This window comes from Heterocephalus glaber, unplaced genomic scaffold (assembly GCF_053883595.1).
Source record: "Heterocephalus glaber isolate CG9 unplaced genomic scaffold, H.glaber_assembly_v1.0 deba00001532, whole genome shotgun sequence".
Classification (NCBI taxonomy): domain Eukaryota; kingdom Metazoa; phylum Chordata; class Mammalia; order Rodentia; family Bathyergidae; genus Heterocephalus; species Heterocephalus glaber.
The window spans coordinates 24055503-24072770 of NW_028258330.1; the positions used below are offsets into that span (position 1 = coordinate 24055503).

At 46.0% G+C, this 17268-nt stretch overlaps 1 protein-coding gene across 14 annotated transcripts in view; it reads left to right on the top strand.

Annotated features, from left to right (window-relative positions):
* The window catches only part of Dnmt3b (DNA methyltransferase 3 beta), a 99735-nt gene that overhangs the window by 75989 nt on the left and 6478 nt on the right, over window positions 1-17268 (top strand). For 7 of the 14 annotated variants that reach the window (XM_087188859.1, XM_087188858.1, XM_021246878.2 and 4 more), the window contains 18 exons: window positions 418-479; window positions 2944-3057; window positions 3979-4104; window positions 4734-4943; window positions 6268-6426; window positions 8176-8283; window positions 9259-9403; window positions 9861-9920; window positions 11298-11420; window positions 11563-11607; window positions 12802-12881; window positions 13157-13269; window positions 13704-13887; window positions 14643-14727; window positions 15136-15281; window positions 15842-15932; window positions 16245-16393; window positions 17000-17085. In XM_087188859.1, coding sequence (XP_087044985.1) covers window positions 418-479; window positions 2944-3057; window positions 3979-4104; window positions 4734-4943; window positions 6268-6426; window positions 8176-8283; window positions 9259-9403; window positions 9861-9920; window positions 11298-11420; window positions 11563-11607; window positions 12802-12881; window positions 13157-13269; window positions 13704-13887; window positions 14643-14727; window positions 15136-15281; window positions 15842-15932; window positions 16245-16393; window positions 17000-17085 — 2086 coding nt within the window. The remainder of the gene's footprint in view (window positions 1-417; window positions 480-2943; window positions 3058-3978; window positions 4105-4733; window positions 4944-6267; window positions 6427-8175; window positions 8284-9258; window positions 9404-9860; window positions 9921-11297; window positions 11421-11562; window positions 11608-12801; window positions 12882-13156; window positions 13270-13703; window positions 13888-14642; window positions 14728-15135; window positions 15282-15841; window positions 15933-16244; window positions 16394-16999; window positions 17086-17268) is intronic. The other 7 variants (XM_087188864.1, XM_087188862.1, XM_087188868.1 and 4 more) reach the window with 3 other exon arrangements.

Genomic DNA, 17268 nt, shown 5'->3' on the forward strand with positions numbered 1-17268 from the left:
ACTGAGATCTGTGTCCTCCAGAATTTTTGCTTTTTTTGAAAGCAGCCTATTCCTGCACTGTTTACTGCGATAGCCAGTCAACACACACCTGAGCACTGGAAGTGGGCCCATAGGGCAGGCAATGATTATTTATTTGCAGTTTGTGGTCATTGAATTGCACAGCACCTTTCTTAATTCCATGGCTCCTCTCAGTATCTGTGGGAATGTTTGTGTCTTGTGTCCCTGGCTTGTGCCCCACTGCACAATGAATGCATGTAGTGGCCAGGGGCACTGAGTGGCTAAGACATATTAACCCCTGAGGATGACAGCCATTTGGAGAGATCCCAGACCACAGCCCTGAGAGGAGTTCCTGTCAACAAAACTGTTCTCCTGGCACTGCCTATCCCTCCTCAAACTCAGATTCTGACTCTTCTGCAGGGCGCAGATCAAGCTCTCGACTATCCAAGAGGGAGGTCTCCAGTCTGCTCAGTTACACTCAGGTAAGGCTTTCTACTTCAATTCCAGTGCTCAAGGACATTTCCTTTAGCATTCTTCATGGGTGTCCCTAGGCTCAGAAAAATTGGCATCTATAGTTTAAGACCTTACATTGTATATTTTTTTACTAAATCAGAAAGTTATGTTTTACTGGATGCCTCTTATATTTGTGAAATTACTTTTCAGTCTGGTTTGAGTTTTTTTTGGTACTGGGGATCGAACTCGGGACCTTGCGCTTGTGAGGTAGGCGGCGGAACTACTGAGCTAAATCCCAGGCCATGTTTGAGTTTTAAATTTGCAGTCCTGCTTCAGCTTTTCAGAGTGCTGGGATTATAGGCCTGTATCATGCGCACCTTTAAAGCTCCATCTGGATGATGGGTGGCTTCGCTAAATGGTAATATAGCAACCTGCCCATTTATTCCTGGAATAGGCCCTATTAGGTCATTGAGATAAAACTGTTTTAGGCAAGAGAACGGGGGGAAAAACGAACCAAGATATATCATGTACAGGTACAAATACCCCATGATAAATGTCATCATATTGTAAAGCTCAAATGTACCAATAAACTTAATGAATTAAAAAAAATGAGAAAAAACCCCCTGTTTTACAGTGAGGAGAATCCAATTGAGGGTCCTTGTGTGCTAGGCAAGTCCTCCACTTACCTACCTACAGCTTTAACCCTTGAGTTTTAAAAAATTCATCTATTCATGATTCAAGTTTAGATAGGATTTTGTTTCTGTAAATGTGTGGTTTTGATATCAGTTTATGTGTCTCAAATTATATTACTACTTTTTTTTTTTTTGGTACCGAGGATCGAACTTGGGTCCTTGCGCTTGCGCAGCAGGTGACGAAACCACTGAGCTAAATCCCCAGCCCTATGTGCCTCAAATTAAAAAAAAATTTTTTGTAAGTTGCGAAAAACTTGTTTAAGTTACTTTTAGAAGATTTTAAACAGTTGTACTTCATCAGTTTTTCAAAGTTACTTTTTATATCATGGTTTTTTATTTAGGCCTTCAGTTTTATAATTAATCTTTTGTAGGTTAGTTACTCTTTTCAAAGAGCCATTGTTATACCTTGGGCACAGCCAGAGATAGTCCCAAACAGTGAAAATCCATCCTTCCAGAAGGCGAGTTCTCTTGGGCTTAGATGAGCACCCAGTGAGGGATCCAGGTGATACCCAGAGCTGCGGAGAATAACTACCCACTGGGTTGGCCCAAAACCTGAACATTTCCTTGTGTCTGGCACTGGGCTAAGCATACAGTATTTGATTCTCCTAGTATTTGAGTTGCACTGTAAGGGAAATACTGTTATTTTAAAGGGAGAGGAGTGGATTTGAAAAAGGCTACAGAGTTGGTGACAAGCCAAGTTCTTTTTGTTTTATTTTTGAGACAGGGTCTTGTAATGTAGTTCAGGCTGGCCTTGAGCTCACTCTGCAGTACAGATTGGCCTCAAACTTGGAGTGATCCTCCTGCTTTAGCCTCCTGAGTGCTAAGATTACAGGCATGTGCCACTCTGCCTGGCTACAAGTGAAATTCTTAAGACTGAGCCAGTGCTTGCATTTTTGTTCTCTGGATGTGTCAGATTTGGTGTGAGGCTGGAGGTTTGTACTGGGGGTCTTCATGGTATAGTGCAGAATTAGTGCCATTGTGTAATTGTTATATCAAGAAATATCTCCCTTGAGCATTGACCTGTGTCTTTTCTCATGTGCTGTGAACAGTACAGACCTGCTAAGTTGCCCTGCTGGCTGTAGCCAGTCAGTTAGTCTTGCATGTTACCTTCCTCTCATTTCTACCCTGTGTTGCTTTGGGGTTTTGTCCTGTTTTCAAGATAATCCTAACTTGCGTTTGTTCCTGTGGAGAGATGTTATAAAATCTTTGTGGGTGGTAGAGTGCTTGCTTATAGGTGCAAGGCTCTGGTTCCATTCCCAGCACCTTCAGTATCACCAAAATAAAATAAGGTAGCTGACAATATTTTTGAGTGTTGAATTAATATTGTGATAGGTTTCAATATGATTGACTATTTTCAATTTAAAATATATCTCATTGGACAAATGAAGTAATTGACAATATGGGTCTCTAATACTATGAGATTAATATTAGGATGGATTTTAATAGGTTTGATTTTTTTTTTTAATTATTTTGCTTGTAATTCAATTATATTGAAACATAGTTCAAGGCCAGGGATGTAGCTCAGTGGTGCAGTGCCTGCCTGGCAAACACAAGTCCCTGAGTTTGATTCCCTCTACCAAAAAAAAATTCAGAACCTTGTGGCTAGGTTTTGGGGTGCACACCTGTAATCCCAGCACTGTAGAAGGCTGAGGCAGGAAGATCAGAAATTAGATCACATCCTGGGAAATTTAGCAACCTAGTGAGACCCTGTCTCCAAAAGGACTGGATGCAGTTCAGGGAAAAGGCCCTAGGTTCAATCCCCAGTACTAAGAAAAATTTTCATTGTGTTTCCTTTGCAAAGGATCTGACTGGCGATGGAGACGGGGATGGCAAAGGGGAAGATGGAGATGGCTCTGACACTCCAGTGATGCCAAAACTCTTCCGTGAAACCAGGACTTCGCTGGAAAGCCCAGCAGTAAGTTCCACACACTGAGCCAAGGCCCTTCTAACCACTCAGTCCTTAGAAAACATACACACTCCTGAGTGAGAGTGGTACACAAATGACAGCAAGATGACAGCAAGGTACATACACCGTTGTTCTTGGTATGTTTAATTTTACATGCCGTTCATTTCTTTTCTGTGGTAGATGTTGAGTTTTTTCTTGAATCTATCTTGGAAGAGATGGTTTGATGTTTGGTGGTGAAGCAATAGCTCCACTATTAGTTTCTTGTGGGAGCCCTCTCATTCCTGCAGGTCGATTCTATGGCTCACAGAACCATGGTCTGAGGTCTGGGATAAGGAAGGCCATTATTGTTCATGGCTATCCAGTTCCTAACAGATATTTACAATTGTGGCTATAATCTCACCTGCCAGGCATGAGGCGTGTCTCACCTGACACATGAGAGAAGATTCCAATAACCTCTCCAAGCTTACACATCAACTCTTATCTACAGAATTTGAACATAGGGCTGCAAGACCTACAATTATTCCATTTTGAGAAAACATAGGGCCTAAGTGCTTCTGATTTGAATATTCCAATAATTGGCCTTATGCTTCTATTTTGAAAAAAAAGTTCAGTTTAGAGTAAATATGGATTTTATTTTTCAATCCCAGTTTGTAGGTACAGGTTTGAGTTTACTTCTGTGACAGCAGAACAGGACCTGTTGTAGGCTGGACTGTCACATGACCACCTCACCTCCCTCACCCCACTTAACAGCAATTTCTGGGCTAGAAATCAGTCTAGAAGTTTCCATTTACTTAATGACTTTGCTCACTTCTAGTTGGTTTGAGGCCACCAGGGATCCTTGGCCACCTCAAGACCGAATGCTCAGCCTCCTGCCACTGTCCCCATTTCTCCAGGTACCCAAGGCCCGAGCTTATCCTATCTTGCTTCCAGGTTCGAACCCGAAATAACAGCAGTGCTTCCAGCCGGGAGAGGTACAGGCCCTCCCCACGTTCCACCCGAGGCCGGCAGGGCCGCAGTCACATGGATGAGACCCCCGTGGAGTTCCCAGCTACTAGGGTTGGTCCCCCTACCACGGTCTCTGATGGGAAGTCTGCCTGCCTCACACACCCAGCTATGGCGGGTGTCCTGTGTCCTTTCTGCACTCACTCACCTGCTTTTCAGCATCTTGCTTTTCCATTCTCTCCTGGGTGTGGGTAAGTTTCTCTTAGGCCAACAGCTTCTCTTCCTGTCCTGGTCCTGGATGGAGCAAGAATCTATTTATTGGGCTCTTGCCTCAGTTTGGAATTGAGCTGGAAGCCACTGATTTTGAGGACTGTTTTCTCTCCTTACACCTTCAGCTGCCTTTAGGCTTTGGGCAGCCCCAGAGGGTCCAGCAGAATCTGCTTTTTGCCAAGTTGGGCATGCAGTGGGTGCTTCAACCAGTGACCCTCTCTGAGCTCAGTCCTTGGAGCCTCTTGTTATTGTGCCTTCAACCCCCACTCTGTGTCCACCTCTGGACTGTTACAGTGACTTTCTCCTACCACTTCAGGGAGATTTGCTCCTGGAAAATTGTCCTTGGTGGTTTCTGCCTCCTTCACTTGTTTCTTCTACCCTTTCTGCATGTGTGGGAAGCCACTGGGAGAACATGATCCCTGTCACCCACTTGCTTTGCTGTACTGGAGCCCAAACTGTCCTTTTGTCCACAGTCCCTGAGGCGACGGGCAACTGCATCTGCAGGCACACCATGGTCGTCTCCTGCCAGCCCTTACCTCATCATCGATCTCACAGATGACGATGTAACACCCCAGAGCAGCAGTACCCCTTACACCAGCCTAGCCCAGGACAGCCATCAGGACAGCTTGGAGTCCTCACAGGTGGACGCAGAGGGCAGAGATACAGATAGCGTGGAGTATCAGGTACACAAAAAGATGTGTCTGAAGACCTTAAATAAGAGGAAAGGAAAACAATTGCCACCTACTGTTGGTAACTTACAGTGATAAACTGGTGCTATAATTTTTCTCATTGCTATTTTTATTTTTTTCCTGAGACAGGGTCTTGCTATGCATACAAGGCTGGCTTCAAACTCAAAGGAATCCTTCTGTCCCAACTTCCCAAGTGCTGGCCAGCTTATTTTATTTTTGAGACAGGGTGTCACTATGTAGTCTGGCCTTGAACTTGTGACCCTCCTTCCTCAGCCTCCACAATGTGAGGATTATGGGCATGAACCACTGTGCCTAGTGAATTTCCTAATTTTTATCATATTTGAATATTTATAAATAGCTTCCATATGCAGTATGGCCTTTCCTTTATACTATAGTCCTAAGTACCATCGTTACCATGTGAATACTGACTTTCTGAACATTGCTTGTTGTAGATAGAAGTATTGTTTCTATATGTAAGATAATATGGTTCTGTCCATGTACATCTGATTATATACTGGCTTTTTTTTTTTTTGATACCGGGGATCGAACTTGGGACCCTGCGCTTGCGAGGCAGGCGGTGGAACCACTGAGCTAAATCCCTGGCCCCTATACTGGCTTTTTATTTAGAGCTAAGAGTTGTTTCACATATGTCCAGTACATTCAGGGTTGTGGATCATAGTTTAATTAGCCAAAAGCATTGCATCTTGAAGCTCTCCATACCTACATATATTGGTGTTTAGGTTCCGGGTTTTTTTTTGTTGTTGTTGTTTGTTTGGAGACAAGGTCTTGCTGTGTAGCTCAGGCTGGCCTCAAACTCCTGGGGATCCTCCTGCCTCAGCCTTTGAAGTTCTTAGAATCCAGGCATTGTCACCATGCCCAGCTGCCTATTTTCTATTGTGTAATACTTCAGAGTACATTGTAGTGTCGATATACTTTATTGATTTGTGGTGCCGAGGATTGAGCCCTGGGCTTCACACTGAGCTACACCCCCTGTCATTTACTTTTTAAGAGATGGGGTCTTGCCAAGTCTCTCTGCTGGCCAGGCTGGGCTCTGACTTGTGACCTTTCTTCCTCAGCCTCCCAGTGTGCTGGTTTTGCAGGCATGGCCACCACCCCTGAATAGATACACTCTGACATCTCCCTTTTTCCCCCCTGATGCTGAGATGCATGTGGATGTCCACTGAGCTCCACTTCCCTGACCTGGTGCTCACATTTTATGACAAGCTAATTATTGCCGTCAGCATTAGTAGAGTGGGCAGAATTTGACTGTGCTGGTCTTTCTTTGTCACTGATTTCCTTCATGTGGTTTTTCTTCCAGGACGGGAAAGAGTTTGGCATAGGGGACCTCGTATGGGGAAAGATCAAGGGCTTCTCTTGGTGGCCTGCCATGGTGGTGTCCTGGAAGGCTACCTCAAAACGCCAGGCCATGGCCGGCATGCGATGGGTGCAGTGGTTTGGAGATGGCAAGTTCTCTGAGGTAAGTTGAGGGCCAAGGCAGGGTCTCTGGCCCTCACACCTGGAAAGTCTGACTTCCTTTCCTTTTGTAGTCACTTCAATGACAGCTTTTTTTTTTTTTTTGGTACCGGGTATTGCACTCTGGACCTTGTGCTTGCAAGGCAGGAAGCAGAACCACTGAGCTAAATCCCTGGCCCAATGACAGCTTTCTAAAGAAAGGTTTGACCAGGCTTTGATACTGTCTGGTATGAAACAAACTACCAATGATGGCCAGCTCGAATAGATAGTTGGGTTCTATGGGGCCAGTACTCATCCTTTTGGCACAGGGGTAAAGGGTTGGAAAGTTCTCTGGAGCTACAGCCACATTGATTGCATTTATTTTTCTGGGACAAAATCAGTAGTATGGCCAAGTGGGGAGTTGGGAACTCAGAGGGATTATGTGAAATGCTAATGTGCAGCAAGGTGGGAAGTATGGAAAAAAAATGTGTAAAAAGGGAGGGCTGCCTAATAGTATGTTCTAGGGATGCAGACTCAATTTGAGGTTTGGGTTTTCCCCTGAATTATGCTGCTTTGTGGGGACATGGAGGAAATCTGGTAAAACATGGCATGTAGATCCCCTCTTTGATCAGCAGAGGGAGCAGAAGGACCAGTGTCCTGGTCCTATACTGGCCCTGAAGTGCCTGAGGGCTGATATATGCAGGCAGTTAACTCCTGTGAAACTAAGGAAGATGCTTGAGCCCAGTGAGCAATGAAATGTGCTTGGCAGACAAGGTCTGATACTAATAAGTTGCAGATCAGAACCGATAGTTTTAGAATGAGAATACCATAAAGGTCTGGCTTTTTGGCTGACAGAGGGCCAAAACAAACTACCTGCTCATATTAAGTGGAACAGTTGGCTGTTTCTTAACAATGGTGGTCACACCTCATGGTAGAGAGGTGAGGCTCTGGGCTAGAAGTGAAGATGAACACATGTATGTATGCTGGAGCCCTTGTGTCCTACAGTTCTGCACAATACAGTATCCTGAACACCCAGTTTATCTCTTTTTTTGGTACTGGGGATCGAACTCGGTTCCTTGCACTTGCGAGGCAGGTGGTGGAACCACTGAACTAAATCCCCGGCCCAACACCCAGTTTATCTCTTGCACTCATGGTGGCTTGATCTGTTCAGGTAAGGCCTGTGGACATGACATAGACTTAGAATCATGTAATCATAATAACTCAAGTGCTCACTCTGTGCCAAGCACTGTTCTGTTACAGTGAGATGAATTCCGTTAATAAAGTGGCTAAAGATGAAAGTCTTGAGCTCAAGCATAGGATGAGCAGAAGAACATAGAATCCCAACTACAGGTGCATCTAGAGTGAAGTTCGGACTAAGTCTCTGCTCTATAACAGGGTTATTAAGGCTACACGCAGGAGAACATATGTGGTTGTATTGGTAGTGTCCCAGTTAGACATGTGCAGAGTTGTGGGTGTCAAGTTTTTATCTATAGGGTACATTAGAGCTCTGTACCATTTCTCTTTTCTGCTTTTTCATTTCTTTCCTTTAGAGTTGGCATCTGTGCGCTTTCTGACCAGGAACAGGCTCTAGGACAGTCATAGTGAACCTTTTAGAGCTTTCAGTGATATAGCCCGCTGTGGCATGTATGCCATAGCTTTGCCACAACTGCTGTAGGCTATGTGTAAGAGCTCTCCCTTCTGATAGATGGCCTGTGGGGCACACACAACCTCAGGCACAGGTGTGGGTGATGCTGATGATGTCTTTCTCTTTTAGGTTTCTGCAGACAAACTGGTGGCTCTGGGGCTGTTCAGCCAGCATTTTAACCTGGCGACCTATAACAAACTGGTTTCTTACAGGAAGGCCATGTACCATGCCCTAGAGGTAACATGGGAGTGGGGAAGGGCCTGGCCCTGAGTAGGGAGGAACCCTGTAGCTATTGCAGACTAGATACTGCCAAAGATGGCGTGGAGGGGAGAGGACCACTAGGGAGGAGGTGAACACCATTGGAAGGTGGCTCCTAGGCCTGTCTGTGAAGGGATTTGAAGCTTTGCCAGAACCTCCAATGGCTGCTGAGTTGAGAAGGAAGCCTTAGGAAGTAGGGCATTCACATTAGAAGTGGGGATGGGGAGACCTCAGAGCTTCCTTTCTTTTTTTGGTACTGGGCATGGAGCTTGAGGCCTTGCGCTTTTGAGGCGGGCACCGGAACCACTGAGATAAATCCCCAGCCCATAGCTTCCTTTCTTCGAGTAGTATGTGGGGTGCAAGGCCAAGCTTGGGCAGCAGCTGAGGCCAGCTGCCTCCTCCCCTTCTCCATGGGCAACACTGTTCCCTGTGAGCTATTTGGCTTTGTCCCATATTCTAGCTCCATTGGAACTGCTTTTGTCCCACTAGCATTTTGAGGCAGCCTCTCTGCTACTTGTCACATGCTTAATTAGACACGTAAATGCGCAGTCCATTTACTAATGGACACCTGACCAGGCCTGTTTCTTTAGGACAATAAAACAAGTCTGCTGCCGTAGACAAGAGAGAAGAAAACAGGCTGACGCTGCTCATGTATCTTAAAGCAGCAGAGCTGTGTAAGGGTTCCCGGCTTTGAGAGCAAGCTGATCACTCTAATTTTCTACGGAGAAGCTACCCCCTTGGTTTCAGTGGAGACTTAACCCCGCTTTGCAACCGTGGCCTCATGCCTGTCTCCTGCCACAGGCCATTCCTTCCTCACCACATACCACAGTCCAGGACAGCTGTCTGGCTATGAAAGGGCCCAGTGTGAGGGGAATGTAGGCCTCAGCAATGGGGTCCCTGGGTGGGGCCTTCTGTGCTCCATTTGTCACAAACTCTGACTTTATATCTCTACAGAAAGCCAGGGTGCGAGCTGGCAAAAACTTCCCCAGTAGTCCTGGAGACTCACTGGAGGACCAGCTGAAGCCCATGTTGGAGTGGGCCCAGGGGGGGTTCAAGCCTACTGGCATCGAGGGCCTCAAACCCAACAGCAAGCAACCAGGTGAGAATGAGTAACTGGCAGCTGGATCTAGGCCCACCTCTTGTGCTCTCTGGAGCCAGGGTGATGAAAAACAGTTTCTGCATCTGACAGCAGATGCAGCCTTCTTCCCTGGCTTCCCTGGTCTCTTTCCTGTTAAAGGTCAGGGGCATATAATTGAATCTCTTCTGAAAACTATAATCACTTTTTTTTTTGAGGTCATTGGAGAAAATTTAAATGTTGAAAAAAAAAAAAGCTGGGCCGGGGATTTAGCTCAGTGGTTCTGGCACCTGCCTCGCAAGTGCAAGGACCTGAGTTCGATCCCCGGTACCAAAAAAAAAATGCTGTATGTTATATCCTAACATTTTGTCCAATACTGTATCTCCTCTGTTATATCTGTGATTTCCTGAAGTGTAGGAGGTCTTAACAGTCCATATATTTAATGTGATGTTTTCTGTTTTGTTTTGTTTCTCCAAAAAAGTGGTTAATAAGTCGAAGGTTCATCGTGCAGGCAGTAGGAAATTAGGATCGAGGAAACACGGTATTTCCTTCCCATTTTTTAACTATGTTCTATTTCCTTTGGTCTATCTTTTGATTTCTTAGAATGTGCAGTGGTCACTGAGAAAAAATCAGATTTCTTAGAGGTGATTTGAACTAGCCCTCCACCTCACTCCCTGTCCCCACCGACACTTAGCCTCACACTGGGTGCACAACCTTCCTGCCTTTTCTGAACACCATTGGGATTCCTGCTTTCTCTTTGTTCTCAACCTTAATACTATAAGCACTACCAAATGGCATTTGTCACTAAAGAGTCCTTGTGATTTTGAATGACTGTATGATATTCTTTCCTAGGTGAAGAGTTGAATTTAGCCATGCCCATTAGGATTCCACAGATTGAGTAGAAATATAAATATACATGGGGGTGGGGATGTAGCTCAGTGGCACTGTGTCTGCCTGGCAAGCACAAGGTCCTGAGTTCAATTCCCAGTACCAAAAAAATATACATATATAAATGTAACTGTAGAGTCCCATTTATAGAATAGGAGCCAAAGTAAAGTATATTCTAATAATGTCATTGAAAAGAAAAAGGAACAGGTGAAGTGAATACTATTCATATTTTGTCTAACCTAACATTTGCAAAATACTAGCATTTCAACAGTCTCCAAAATAATGTGTTTTACATGTCTTGCAAAACACATCTCAATTCTGACGTTAAACTTTTGCTGGGACTATCGCATCTGTGTTAAATACATATTAACAATACAAATATTGACTTTGAGTATATTAACTAAATTCATAAAATCTATACTTGCAGAAGTAGGTTCAAGGCAAGTGTGGTTGTGCATGCCTGTTAACCAGGGTTCATTCAGCTAAGGCAGCAGGACCACAAGTTGGAGATAAGCCTGGATTAAAGTGCGAGACCCCATTTCAAACCCCACCCTAATTTAAAAGAAGTCCAAGTTAGTCCAACTGAACCAGTTTGTTAGTCACATGTTGATTTTTAAAAATCAACACTGATGATCATTGTAAAGTACAGTTCCTCGGTCACCAGGTGTGTTTCAAGTGCTCAGTGGACATGTGTGGCAGTCGCCCAGCACATGGGGCATCTTAGACATAGATATTTGAGTTTTAGCTGTGGATGGAGGTATTCTGCTGTCCTTTGAGGTGGGTTCGAAAGGATGTGTTTTTTACATGTGGATCTTTAAATCCCCACGCACCTGTATCGTTCTACTTCTCAGGTATGAGGGGTTCAAGTGGGATCCTATCCTGGGCTGCCCTTCATGGGCCCTGTACACCCAGTGTGGTGTCATGCCACAGATGGCAGCTGCCTCCCAGGCACAGCACAGTCTTGTCCGGGTCCTACCATCTCCCTGGACCCTCAGCTGAGCCTTGGCCACCTTCTGCTTACCTTTCACAGAGAACAAGAGTCGAAGACGCATAGCTGATGACTCTGCCACTTCTGACTACTGTCCCCCACCCAAACGCCTGAAGACCAGTTGCTATAACAATGGCAAAGACAGAGAAGAAGATCAGAGCCGAGGTGATTGTTGGGTTGGACAGGAGTCTATAGAGTGTCAGACTGAGCACCATGTTGTAGTAGGCCGTTGTGGTGAACATGGGTGAGTGGACGAAGCAGAGGCTCCCTGCCTTCATCGCCTGCCTTCTCCCTCTTTCCTCAACAGAACAAATGGCTTCTGATGTCACCAACAACAAGAGCAATCTGGAAGGTACCTTTTCTCCTTCCAGCCTTACCTTCGCATCCGCATCCCCATTCCCCAGCCTGGGTTATTTTTTGTTTTGTTTTGTTTATTTTTTTTTTTTACCAGGGATTGAACTTAGGACCCGGCAGGCTTAAGTGCCACTGAGCTAAATCCTGGCCCCCTGCCTGGGTTTAACCTGTAGCTCTGGGCCTTAGCTCACATCAAGCCTGTTTCTGTTCCCCGTATCTTACTTGCTCCATTGTGTAGACTGAGGGGTGTGATTAATTTTGAGACTGATTTTTCCCCTGAGGTAAATGAGTAGAGAAGTTAAGGTAGGGTAACAATGGAGGTTGGGTCACTTCAGCCAAAGAGAACCCAAATGTAAAACTCAGAGCAGTGGCATCCTGACACGTCATCCTACGCTAAAATTGGAACTAGTGCATCAGTGCAAAGCAGATTTGCTTTGCCATTGTCATGCTTGCAAGCTAACTCTGCTGACCCCAGGTGGGAACTTCCACTAGACGAAAAACTGCCCAGAACAAACCTAATGGAATTGAATGAGAGAGTAAGAGGGCTTCTCAGCCCTGTGTCCCTTGATGCAGAAATATTTCTTGAGTTGTCTCTTTGGATGTGATAAGAAAATGTACCCTCTGACCCAGAGACTTGGGAATGCTTGGGTTTGGAGCAGTCTTGGACAGTTCTTGAGGTTGGACCCATGATCCTTCATACACCCCAAGATGCATTTGCCCTCATTTCCCTCCTTCATAATGCCCAAGAGTAGCCTACTTCTAAGGATCTGGGCTTTGGGGCTGCATCCATGTGCTGTGTTGCTAGAGTATGGTGATGGGGCAAGTCCTTCATCAGCTAGTCAGCCACTCAGTCACTGCAAATGCTTCAGATGTCCTATTCTTTAAAGAACATGCAAGCCCTTAAAATTCATTCCTCTGCTCAGTATCCTGGCTTGGGTCTTCCTCCCCAGCAGCCCTTTAGCTTATCTTGTGTCATCTTCTATTTGTGAACTTGACTTTTCCAGTCTATGAAAAAGGGTGGAAATTTGAAACACTGGTAAAGAATAGAGTATAAGCATGGAACATGGCATAAAGCTTTGAGAGTCCTTGGCACATTGCTGGAATAAATGGTCAAGAACTGTCTGTCCCAAGGTGTCAGCAGCTGGTGCTAGGGCCATAATTGCCATAATCTCTGACCCTGTCTTTCTTACAGATAGCTGCTTGTCCTGTGGCAGGAAAAACCCTGTGTCTTTCCACCCACTCTTTGAGGGTGGGCTCTGCCAGACATGCCGGGTAAGGCCTACCCCTGCCCTGCACTTTATGCCCCTTCCTTCCTTTGCAGCCTTCTTTTTACTCCCCCAAAATAGCACCTGCCCCATTCATTAGTGGTGCCTCCCAGGGTGCCACTGTCCCCAGCAGACAACATGGCAAGTTTTCCCTGTAAAGTGCCGCAGACTATCTGCTACTGGCTCCATGGCTATGTTCTAGTGCCACAGCCAGTAGGCAAGCTGGGGCTGGCTGGCTCTAGTTGCTGGTTTCATGGGCATTTGTTTCTCCCTACCTATCAGGATCGCTTCCTGGAGCTGTTCTACATGTATGATGATGACGGGTATCAGTCCTACTGCACTGTGTGCTGTGAGGGCCGTGAGCTGCTTCTCTGCAGCAACACAAGCTGCTGCCGGTGAGTACAGTTGCATCCTATGCTTTCTGCAGCCCTGAGGCAGCTGTGTTTAATGCAATCCCAGGCACAGGACTGGGAGGATTTTGAACTGGAGGCAGGACACCGTCATTGTATAGGGCAGCTGTTGTCCTTGTGTCAGGACTGAGAATATACGCATAAGGATGGTCATCCAGGTGTGTGAGGGAGGGGAATGAGGTGTCTAGGGAAGCTCCTCCTTACAGCTCCTTTGACTAGTGAAGAGGCAGCATTGCTTTGCCAAGAGCCTGTGGATTTAGAGGAGTAGCGTACCTAAGGAAGATGTTTGTTAGACCTCATCTTGGTGGGCTGCACTGGAGTAGCTGAGGCCTAAGAGTTGTAAGGCATTGTGTCACCATCTCTGTAGAGAAGTGGGAGAGCTGCCTGGTGACAAATGTGTCCCTTTGGTCTCTGTGCAGGTGCTTCTGTGTGGAATGTCTGGAGGTGCTGGTGGGTACAGGCACAGCAGCGGAAGCCAAGCTGCAAGAGCCCTGGAGCTGCTACATGTGTCTCCCGCAGCGCTGCCACGGTGTCTTAAGGCGCAGGAAGGACTGGAATGTGCGCCTGCAGGCATTTTTCACCAGCGATGCAGACCTTGACTATGTAAGCCCACCCCCACAGGTCCCAGGGGAATGGGTCTGGATTTAATGCAAATGAAGATGCATTATTCAGAGGAGCCTCTCTGAGCCTCATTAACAAGGCCACAGTTCTGACTTCTCAGTGTGTGGGTTTCCCAGAACTGGTTAAGAGAAGCTTGTAGAATGAAGCCATCTTGGTTAGTTTGGGTCAAGAGGGCAAGGATGCCTGTAGCTTAAATTTTTTTCACCTGCTCCTCACTCAAAATTTTTTTTTTTTTGGTACCGGGGATCGCACTTGGGACCTTGTGCTTTCGAGGCAGGCGGCAGAACCACTGAGCTAAATCCCCGGCCCCTCACTCAAATTTTTGTAGGAGTGAATTTACCATTCTTAGAGGCAGTCATTATTAAGGGTCGTGTGTGTGTGTGTGTGTGCACGCGCACACATGTCTCTGTATCTTGTTGAGTTGCCCCGCTTGTCTTCAAGTGATCCTCCTGCTTTAGTCTCCTGAATAGCTGGGGTTATAGGCATGTTCTGCTACCTGCTGGCCATGTCTTTTCCTGTTGCATTTGTACCACACAGCTGTGTCTTGTGCCAGGATAGAATGGCCATTCTGTGCCCAGTGCAGGCTGGCGTGTTACATGTTCACTGGCAATTGCCATCAAAGCTTCTCTGACAGACACAGCAGGGTTTGAACCCCACCAAGGAAGGACAGTCTACTGCTGATGTTGAGACTTCCCCCTGCTCCTTCATCTCCCTCACACTTTTTCCTCATCTGGCAGGAGGCCCCAAAGTTGTACCCAGCAATTCCCGCAGCCCGAAGGCGGCCCATTCGAGTCCTGTCACTGTTTGATGGAATTGCCACAGGTGAGTAGTTCACTGCTGGGCAGTCTTGAGTGTTACCTGTGTGCACCCGTTCTTGTTTTTCTCAGCCTTCTCACCAGCTGGCACCCTTTGGTTCTCTTTAAAGGAAACATGTCTCAGCTCTTGCATTTTGTTTTTTTATTTTATTCATGTATCTGAAAAATGAATTTTCATTCCATGTACATCCAGTTAGCAACAACTATCACCATCCTCAGCCTTGGCCCCTGCCCCTTTCCCAAGGTTTCCCCAAATAATGGAGTTAGCCCAGCCAATAGGCAAGGCACCCTTGGGGCTCTGCCTGTGGTTTTTTGTTTGTTTTGGTACCCAGGATCCAACTCTTGTGAGGCAGGCAGGGTGCCCCTGAGCTAAATCCCCAGCCCTACCTGAGTTAACACACTGCCTTCCCTCTAGGGTACTTAGTGCTTAAAGAATTGGGCATTAAAGTGGAGAAGTATGTCGCCTCAGAAGTATGTGAAGAGTCTATTGCTGTTGGAACCGTGAAGCATGAGGGAAATATCAAATATGTGAATGATGTTAGGAACATCACAAAGAAAAATGTAAGGACTCATCTTTTGTTTATGTCTTTTAGTTTTTTGAGACAGGTTCTCACTGTGCAGTTCAGGCTTGAACTCACTATGTTTCCCAGGCTGGCTTCAAACTCACCACAATTATCCTGCCCCGGCCTTCCGAGTGCTGGGATTATAGGCATGTGCCACCATGATTCCATTGCCTCCTCCACACTGAACCCCCTTCCTCTTTTGCATGTTGTCTCTGTCCCTAGCACACAGGGTTGTAGGTATAATAAAACCTGGTACTTCAAGTTGTAGTGGTAAGAATTGTCACTTAGAAATAATTTAGTGATTGAGGTCTTGGAAATCTAAAGCACTGAGCTTCCAGGTTTTTTTGTGTGTGGTTTGTTTTTGGTGCTGGGGATGGAATCTAGTATCCTGTATATGCTAGGTAATGCTCTACCTTTGAGATACAGAGCCAGCATTGAGCTTTCTTGGGTTAGAGGTGGGGCTGCTGACCAAGATTGTAGAATTGGGTTTCTTGGTAATAACTTGAATATCCTGGCTTTCTGTCCTTCCCTATTTCTGAGCCTGTTTTTCTCCTTTAGATTGAAGAGTGGGGCCCATTTGACTTGGTGATTGGTGGAAGCCCATGCAATGACCTCTCAAATGTGAATCCAGCCAGAAAAGGCCTGTATGGTGAGCACCTCTTTTTTGTGGAGGCCCTCAGAGACCCTATGATGCCTGATCTGAGTAGAGCTTCCTGACAAGGCGCTCTTCCTTCCTGTCCAACCTTAACTGGGACTTTTTTTGGTCCTTAGTTCCACGCACCATTGTAAATCCCTGGCCCAAGGAAGGACACTAACAAATAGTACACTGTTGTACCTGTGTCCTTGCTGTTATCATTCCAGAGTGCCCCAAGGGGGTTGGACACTGGGGATTGGGACCTGTGGGTCTCAGGAAATATGGATAAAGCCCTGGTCTTCATTCTTTTTTTTTTTCCCTGAGCAGAGGGCACTGGCCGACTCTTCTTTGAGTTCTACCACCTGCTGAATTACTCACGCCCCAAAGAGGGGGATGACCGGCCATTCTTCTGGATGTTTGAGAATGTTGTAGCCATGAAGGTTGGCGACAAGAGGGACATCTCACGGTTCCTGGAGGTGAGGGAACCCAGGGGCCTGATTGTCAAAGACAACTGGGGTGGTAAGGCCTTGTTGCTCAAGAGGGTGTGGGTTACATCTGGGAATGCACAATTCTGTGGGTCCTTTTTGTGCATTGGAAACAGTTATTGCTAATATTGCTAAAACCCATGAACTCAGCTCTTAGTCTAGGGAGCTTTTTCTAATCTTTTTTCTGAAAATAGTTGCTTTAGAGTAAAGGAAATATATATTGCTTAATATGTATCAAGCCCTGTAGTAAATACTTTTTGTACACTGAAGTCACTTAGTTTTCCAAAAAATGTGACAGCTTAGGTCTGATGTGATAGAACTAGTGCTTTTACTTTGGTAGCACATTTTGTCATTTGACATGACCCAGGGGATTCTTAGAATTTGGGTCTGATCAAAACTCTTTACGGATTATGTGGGAGACGAGTCTGTCTCTAGCCAGACTTTTGATGGGAATTGGTCTGTTTTTCTCATTGTTTGGATCCATGCCTTTTCTTTAGGCAGGGTCAGCTTGCCACTTGCACAGGTTCAAGCCTTGCTCTGATTGATGCCTGAGTTCTGTTGAGGGCTCCTAGCAGCTCCCTTCCTGTCTCCCTGCAGTGTAATCCAGTGATGATCGATGCCATCAAGGTCTCTGCTGCTCACAGGGCCCGATACTTCTGGGGGAACTTACCTGGGATGAACAGGTAACACAAAGCTCTGAGTGGGACAGCTCACAGCCGTATTGGCCAATGGCATCACCTTTGTCATTCCAGCTTTCTAGAAACTGATGGCTGTGCTGAGAAACTCTCCCACCCTGGGCTTCAGACCAACCTGTGGTGTTGTGATCTCTGTTAATGATGTGCAGAAATACATGAAAATCTGTTAGG